Source organism: Curcuma longa, chromosome 11, assembly GCF_044706935.1.
Source record: "Curcuma longa cultivar G26 ecotype Majalengka, Jawa Barat chromosome 11, ITB_CL_G26_1.1, whole genome shotgun sequence".
Lineage (NCBI taxonomy): Eukaryota > Viridiplantae > Streptophyta > Magnoliopsida > Zingiberales > Zingiberaceae > Curcuma > Curcuma longa.
Genome location: NC_133871.1, coordinates 29068862 through 29077572, shown reverse-complemented (window position 1 = coordinate 29077572; position 8711 = coordinate 29068862). Strand labels below are relative to the sequence as shown.

The following is an 8711-nucleotide window of genomic DNA, read 5'->3' as shown; positions in this document are numbered from 1 at the left end:
TTATAAGATTTTTTTAAAAAAAATATGAAAAGTATAATGGAAAAAATATATGAGAAGTTGACACTCTTTCCAGATGGTCCAGGAGTTTTGAAGGGAACTTCACTAGTTACTGTAACTTTTTTTCACTCTGTAACAAAGCTTACTGAATTAAATAATGTTTCGAGGACTATAGATTTCTCGTTTGCTCTAATCCACCACCATTCTTAACCGAGTTCTTGAGCAAGAACATCCAAGGGAGCGTTATCTTGAGGGTGCAAAGATCCTCGAGTGCGGCGATACAATAGCTTCCTGCACAAACTTCTTCGGATTGTTAGGATCGCGTGCCCATCGGATCTCACTCATGTTCGGGGTCTCCACAAACAGCATGGTGAATTCACCAACCTTCTCAGCTTTGCCTCTCTTGCCAGCCCTGAGCACCAGATTGTTCTTGTGGTAAGAAAATATTCCATCAGCGAGGCGAATGATGTCGCCGGGCTCGAAGGTCTCACACTCGCTTCCCCACATCTGGAAGTGAACTGATGCAGTCTCGTCAGCTACTAATGCCAGGCAAGTCATCTCTTTCCCATCCTGAGCAATGTTGCCTTTCTCCAGCAGTATAAATTGTGTGTTGACAGTGTTGGTTGCTGCAGGAACTATGTCCTTCAAGTGTATTGTCCTTGTCATGTGTATGTAATAATCTGCAAGGGACCAAAACATTAACCATAGCATGGTTTTTTTTTTTTTAATGAATAATTTAGAAAGTTTACAACTTTTCATATAGTTCTTTTAGAAATTTCGTTGAACTAACAGGATGCCATTAAAACCCCAATTGCAAATGATCAGGAAGTTACCGTGTGTAAACCAAGTGCACAAGGAAAGGTATAAAATACAAACAGATACAAAGGACAGTTTGCGATATTAATGCTTAAAAAAGTTGATCAGAGGATGTTCCAGACAATATATGCACTGTATTGTTCAGGACAATGAAAAGAAATAGGATGGAACAGTCAAATTATGATTTAGCAGAGGATTATTCAATAAAAAAAAACATGTAAATTTAATACCAAGAAAGCTAAGGTTATTATTATACAAAATGTAGTAGAAATTCATGTTCATGAAAATTACTAATGCTACTTCCCAAACTGAATGTTTTTGTCAAACTTATAGTGCTTAGATCATACATTTCATGAAAATATGCATCTACGAATAATCTAGATGGCAAGTTAACAACAGTTAGTACTAAAAAAAACAGAAATCTTTTATTTGAACTTCATCAAAGGCATGTTTCAAATCCTTTATTCTATGGCATAGCCTCATTGAATTCAGCATTTATACAGGAGTAAATATAGTCTAAATTTTGATGCCACTGAAATTATTGAAGGATGAAACTGTCTCTTTCAGGCATTTAACTAAAAAGCACAACAAATGCGATACCGCATGACATAGTAGAGAGAGTGAGAGACCTTGTCTCCTCCAATCTCTAATCACCTGCAAATCGATACGAGTATTATGGAAATGTAGCGATTTGTAGCAATTAAATTGGAAGTATCTACTCATACAAACAAAATAAAATAACAATCTTTTTAACATTTTACCAGGCTAACGAATCTCAGAAGAATTCTAAAGATTTTACCGAGAAAGAGTAATTAATCTACTGTCAAAAACAAATCTTTAGCAAAGAAAACAGAGATAAATCCTACCCCACTCCTCTTCTTTGACCTCTGATACAGAACGATTCAAAGAGGAATCGATCCACGCGAAAGCCCGCACCTTTTCAATTCCAGTACAAGAAACAAACAAGGGTCAGTAAGCGAAAATAGAAAAGGGAAAAAAAAAAGTAGCAGAAGCAGCCCGTGGACCTTTTCAATTGGTCAAGAACAAGAAACAAGAACAAGGGTCAGTGAATGCGGATCCAAATTGGATTGAATCCGCTTCAAATCCAAGAAGGAAAAAAAAAGTAGCAAAAGCAGAAGGACAAGGAAAGAAAAGGATACAAAAACAAAACCTTCATTTTTAGTGGAGACGACGGTGCTCTCCACGGAATTGGGGTCAAAAACAGCCCAGAAAAGTGAAAAACCCTTTTTGATCTGGATGTTCCTTGAAGGTTTGAAAAAAACCAGTTCATCGAGATGGTTGAATCAGACCCCATCTGGTACTTACTGAGATACTGACCTAACTAATAAGGCACGGATAAACAGATTAGGGATTTATTTGATCGCAGACAAGATGAATGCTGCAAAAACATATGATCTAAACCCCAAAAAAGACATCGCCGGACTTGCTAAAACAACTCCTCAGGCATGAGATCTAAAACGGCGCAATTGAACGATAAAGGAGGAGTTACCAGAGAAAAATGAGAGAAGCGGCGCGAGATCAAATCGGCGAGTTAGGGCTTCGATCCTCCGAACAAAGATGACGGAGAGAGAAAACAAATCTGACGTTTCGGCTCTGTCAGCGCCTCCTGATGGGATTGGACTGATCCAAGCGGAACCAGATCGACCAGCGATGCGAAGACGTCGGATTGTACTTCTCTAATTCTTCTCGATGACGACGCGAAATCTGTTGCTCATCCAATGGAATTAAATAATAGCCTTCTTCTCAAAAGGTTACCCTAACTCCATTTTACTCATCCTCAATTAACAGACAATTAGCAATTTTAATTGTTAAGTGGATAAATAATAGTTCTCGGTATTCTTTGCCAAATTATTTTATCATCATCAGAACTTTTGAGCACATTTTAAAATTTAAAATTCATGATGCCAATTTACTTGGCAACTAGATTATAAATTAAATCTTCCATCTTCATTTTTGAGTAAAATGGATTTTTTTTTTAAGTTCTTAAAGAGCCGACCAAAACAAAATCTGTATTTTAGAGTGTGATTTGTTTGCTTCACAAGAGACGAGTCGATGCACTATTCTGTTTTTCCCTCTTGCCTCCTAAAGAGAGGATAGACATCAGTATCATCATACTATGAATTTTATCTTTCCAATGATCTCTATCCAAAATATTATCAATATTGTAACTCAACTTGCATTCCTGGTACGAGTTTAAACAGGATCATAACCCTGTTTGCTAATAACCAAATAATAGTATCAATTCCTGGTTGTTAATAACCTCAAACAGAAGTTATTCACAGTGCAGATATTACATGATTAGTAGTGATATCAACTGCAAAACCTCATTTTTGCGATAAGATATATTTCCAACTAAACATCGTTGTAATTTCTTCAACCAGGTGTCTAGAACAAGAGCTCATTAGGTAGCTCCTAGAAATTTAAACACCAGACCATAAGCATCATTAATTCCCACAATACGAACAAGTTGGTGTGGTATGCAGCCAGGAAGAGGGAACAGTGATGAAATTAACAGCATAGATTTAGCTATACTTAGGTGCCAGATTGCCATATTGGTCACCTCAAAACGAAGAGCACGTTTTTTTTTTTTTTGAATAACCTACTTACATTTATATAAACATTGAGAGAGTGAACCATACATACAGATCTTACTCGAAAATTAAATATAAAGCCAGCTCTGCGACATCCAATGCAGCAAATGATGACACCTGCAAAAGTAAAGAGGGGAAAAAAATCAGCATTGAAGCAAGGTTTTACAAGATTTGATGCAGAATAAGGAGACCTTGACAATCTCTTCGCATCTATACCTGTGGTCAAAATTTTCAACACTCCAACCCATTAAAACTGCGTTGTGGTCAAAATGCTTGAAAAAGGTGCAACATGCACAAGTAGACATATTCAAATATCACTTGGGAAGAGATGCAATATCCAGTTGCCAGCAATCTTGCAGCTCCCCTCCTGTTTCAATAGTTAGTGGGAATGAAGGTATTTTATGAGAGAATCTAGTACATTCATGGATGGGAATCTCCATAGTTTTTCCTTTTATCTTGGGTTTGAGAATAGCTCTGTATCCTTGAACACTCTTCAAAGGTCTAACTCTGAAGCCAGCATCAGTACATTCACAAATTTCAACCACATCATACTCACAGGTACGCAGATCTGAAAGTCGCCATCCAACATTCCAGTTTTTATATACAGCCCAAATCTCACCACAGCTAGGAAGAATAAGATATCTCTTTCTTCTCTCAAGTGGTATGGCTTGTACAAGATGAGACAGCATATCAAGTTTCACAGTTAAAATGCTCAGTTGTTCCACTTTAAATTTTCCGCATGAAATTGGCATGCCCTCTTCTACCCATCGAATCTCCTCGTCAAAAACAGGGCAAGCCTCAAGGCATCCCATATGTAGTACACCTTCTGAAAAGATTTTCTTTAGCCATGCATAATTTTTGGGATACTTATCAGTGTCACCGCGTAAAGCCCAAATCTGCCCACGTTGGAGGTTTTCAATAGACTTCCCTTCACCAAAATTGTGGAACTTTGCTTCATGAAATTTGAACAAAGGCATTTTGAAATTTTCCTTCGAACTGTAGTTTAGGTTCTTATCAGCCAAGCCATCTTTCTGCTTGATTTCTACTTTAGCGGACTGTGTGTCACTTTTGGAGTTCCTCTGAGCGCCAGAATGGTGATTCTCACTTGTTTGATTTTGTTTTACCTGCTTTTCAGCTGCTTGACTTTGTTTCACAATTAATTTGCAGTCCACATCAAGAACCATATCGATCGTAGGTTCCTCTGGAGATATACAATTCAAACATGAATTATTAATCTGATCCAACTTCTCAATTCTTTCTGTAAGACTAACAGAAGGGAATGTATCTGAGAAGTTAAGAGGCAGAGATGCAGGATCAAGTTCCAGACAACCTTGAGGAATACCTTCTTTTTCCTTCCCAGTCAACCTGTAAGAAGGAATTTTATGAGAGAACTTAAGTGTTTCATCGATAGGTATGACAAATGATTTATCTTTTGCTTGCACAAACAAACTTATAAATCCTTCTATCTTAAGTAAGGGAACCACACAAATTCCAGATCCATCAAAATCTGAAAGCACTAGTACAACTTCATATTCAAACAACTTGTTGTCAGCTACCAAGCTCCACCCAATACTCCAGTCCTTGAACAGAGCCCAAACCTCTCCCTTTCTAGGATAGATACTATATGAGTTCTTCCTTTTCTTCTTTTCCCAAGAGATAATGTGAGAGAACATTAGTCGATCTTCAGCATAATGTGAAGATCCTAGTTCATAATTCCCACAACCAACAGGCAAATTTGCATCAGACCAAGCTGTCTCAGCTTCATTTGAGGGAGTATGTTCAAGCCAGGTAAACCACAATTTGAAGTGTTTAGTGTTGATACGACGGATTTGAGCATAGAATCGAGGCATCCCATCAAGATTATCATAGACTGCCCATATCTGATCAACTGCAAACTCATTTACATCCTTCAGCTTCTCAAAATCAAAAAATTCTGTATCAGGATACGTAAATGTGCAGTGTTCAGGATGTGGTGTTAGAGACAGAATCAAGCCGAGACTTAGAACCAGTCCCTGGCTTTTTTTCTTCATTGTATCTTCTTTGTTTCCTGATATTGGATCTTTGTCAACCCCTTTATTCACATATGGCACCTTCTCCTTAGCTAGGGCACATTCGTTTTGCTTGTTCTCCCTACAGAGATCAGCAGAGTTAGTGGAATCAGCTCCTATTTTAAGGTTATTGCTACCAGAACAAAAATAGACTGGTTTGTGCACCTCACTGGAGGTGTTACTCTTCAATTTTTTGTGACAAGGATGATTTACAAAGTCATTATCATCTTCACTTTGAACTTCATTGAAGTGAATGTTCTGCATATGCCTAGCAGACCTTCTTGGCACTGGCAATGAAGAAACATTTGCTATGGGATCATCTTCATTGTTAGTTTTATCTGAATATCTGGACTTCACAGGCTCCTTTCTGCCAATATTCATATCCACATTTCTTTTTGAAGGCTTAGGATCCTTCTCACACTGATGCAACTCACTCGATTTAATCTTTTCAAACTCAACCTCATCATTTGAACCCATTCCATCTGTTGTCACATTTTTAGTTAAATCTCCATGCTCAAAGTGAACCCTTGAATCACCAACATATATTCCTTGAACCCCATGCTAGAAGGGGGATTTCCAGTTTGACCTTTTGGTTTAGCATTATTGGGTTCCTGAACTGGATCCTGCAGATGTATTCCAAATCTATCTTTTGTGTTTAACTGAAATGCAACAAAGGGAATCAAACAATGCTGACAGCGAATAGATTTTTTCAAAATGCTGCAAAAGAACTGGTATCTCGTACCACAACCAGGGCAAATGGTCCAGAAAGTCTGAGAAGTACCAAACGATGATAGCGATGGTGATGGTTGTTGATAATGATGGGGGCCCTTACTGTGCAGTGCATTGAAGTCCCTTTTAGCAATAGAGCTCTTCTCTGCTTGTGGAGCAAACTGCTTGGAACTGGCAGGTTTGGTGATGGCATTTCGTCTAACGTCATAAAGGTGTCGTCTTGTTCGATCGGACAAGATTGTATGTGCTTCGCCAATTGTCTTGAATGCAGCTTCAGCACCTGCAATTTGGTTTTTATCAGGATGAAGTAGAAGTGCGAGCTTTCGGTATTGTTTCTTGATGGATGAGTCATCTGCTGTTGGACCTACTTTGTAAAACCTCATACCAATCTACTTCTCCATTAACTTTAACATTAGCAGCACAGTGAACTTCACAGACAGTTAGCATCTGCAAAATGTTCTCAAGCTCAGGGAACAAATGTTGGGCTTTTTCAGCAATCTTTCGTGCCCCATTAAAATCACTGTTTTGCATCCTCTTTTTCTGCAATTTCTCTGGCTCTATAAGCCTCTTCCTTGTTGCATTCCATCATACAAACCTCACAAGTATTTTGTTTCTTTCACTTTAGGTGCTACAATAAACAAGAACATGCTTCCTTTTCCATGCTCAGTTCTGTATAGAAATCATGCAGGAAAAGAAAAGGAAATTTCTATCTAAATCCACTAGCCATCTTCTCTTATCACTATAGGCCGTGGATAACACTAGACTTCACTTCAATTGAAATGCCAGAGCTCCTGCAAGCTGGAAGAAAACATTTCAAAATATAGCCTGTAAAATACAAAGGCTCTCCAAAAATAAGCATGAAGTAGAAAATAACAGGAATATATGAATAGGGTACCAAATTTTACATTCTTCCAGAACCATAAGTTTCCTGAATGTCAACCCCGATAGAAAAAATTAAGCTAAGATCCAACTAAAAACTTATAGTACATGTCACATCTTGTTCTTATGCTTGGAGGTGATGTCACTGATAATTTAAGTAACTATTGAACTATTAAATTCCTATCAAGTGTCTTATAAATGATAAATATTAGTATAGCTGTATAGAATTTTAAGAGTTTGAAGTGCTTTCTCCAGTAATGTCTATTGATAAAAAATCACTCCTTTTCTCCATGCATCTTTTCAAAAGGCTCTATCTCCTCCTCCCAAGATCAGATGGTCAACTTACTACCTACTTAAAAAACCAAATGCCTTTTCAACTCAATGAGAAACAAGTAGTTAAGTTGTTTGTGAATGACATTAGTAAGCCCTTTCCAGCACAAGAAGATTATGCCAATTCAACATGAAACAAACTGCGTGCTCTTCTTCTATTTACAGAAGTTAATTCAAGGTATAAAGGATTCCTAACTAGATAACACAAACAGAGCCCCATAAGCCACACGATCTTCTGATAAACTCATATAGATAGAAAAAAGTACGAACGACCATATTGACCTTTTGGTCAAAGAAGCACAGAAAAAAAAATCCACCGCACAATAATTTGATTTAAACAGAAAAAAAAAGTCAACATCAGATAGTCACTTTAAGGAGAGAACAACTAACAAGAAACGACCAACCAGAAACCCCGCCAGTTAACATCGAACACGGAAAAGCAGAACTCATCCTTAAAAAGTGCATAAGACATCGAGGGACCAAAAGGTTTACCGTTTACCGCAAGAGCCCACTGAAAGGGAACCTAACTCCTCGGGTGGCCGGGCTTGAGCGGAACGAAACACGAAACGAAGGGAAGCCCTAAACGCAGAGGGTACACTGAGACAACTCCACCGGACCTACAGTTGAGGCACAGCCTTAGAAGAGTGAAATGCGCCGCCGAAACCCTAGCGGCGGTGGTGCTGCGTCGAGAAGGGAGGAACGGAGCGGCGACAGTTCATTATGGTTAAAATTGTAATAGTTTGTGATGGCTATTCTTATAGCATCATTTAATGACTATTACAATAATTCTAAATTTATTTAAATTTAAAATAATTTTAACTAAAATAAAAGATACGCTCCCATTATTAATAAGCTCGACCATTTACTTTCTCCTACAATTAATCAATTAGATTTCCATATTCTAAATCTATCTTTATTTTCTTTACCTTGTAAACATTTTTGTTCTGAAGTGGCAGTGGATACGATAAGATTTTCAGGGCTGTGTTGATCCTTCTTCAATGTGATCACTTAATGCACACAATAACTTGAGTCAACGAGGTTGGTGGTAGGAGCCTTCAATTTATATATATTTGAATGCTCTACCATTAAACAATGATGATCTCACAAGTAATCCTAAAGATAATATATCTTATTAATGGATTTCGACTAGACCATGGATATATACTTAAGATATTTGAGAAAAAGAAGACTCCCAATTTATTAAACTTTTATATCTGAGTGATTAATTTTGAGTGCCGGTTCATTTGATCTCCAGTTCCTATATATATAATCATCAGCACAAGTCCCAATCAGAGCTTTC

At 37.7% G+C, this 8711-nt stretch overlaps 1 protein-coding gene and 1 pseudogene across 4 annotated transcripts; both read right to left on the bottom strand.

Annotated features, from left to right (window-relative positions):
* Positions 1 to 20: 20 nt before the first annotated feature.
* Positions 21 to 2513, bottom strand: LOC141839608 (uncharacterized). 4 transcript variants are annotated; one of them, XM_074727395.1, is made up of 3 exons: positions 2507 to 2513; positions 2324 to 2379; positions 21 to 677 (listed from the first exon to the last, which is right to left on the bottom strand). In XM_074727395.1, exon 3 carries the CDS (start codon positions 661 to 663, stop codon positions 241 to 243), a length of 423 nt encoding a protein of 140 aa, XP_074583496.1. In that variant the 5' UTR covers positions 664 to 677; positions 2324 to 2379; positions 2507 to 2513; the 3' UTR covers positions 21 to 240. The 4 variants fall into 4 exon arrangements, with proteins under 4 accessions (XP_074583496.1, XP_074583497.1, XP_074583498.1 ...); XM_074727396.1 differs by lacking the exons at positions 2324 to 2379; positions 2507 to 2513 and adding exons at positions 1443 to 1467; positions 1680 to 1728; XM_074727397.1 differs by lacking the exons at positions 2324 to 2379; positions 2507 to 2513 and adding an exon at positions 1680 to 1716.
* A 1226-nt stretch (positions 2514 to 3739) lies between these two features.
* Positions 3740 to 6924, bottom strand: LOC141841794 (uncharacterized; annotated as a pseudogene).
* Positions 6925 to 8711: the final 1787 nt, after the last annotated feature.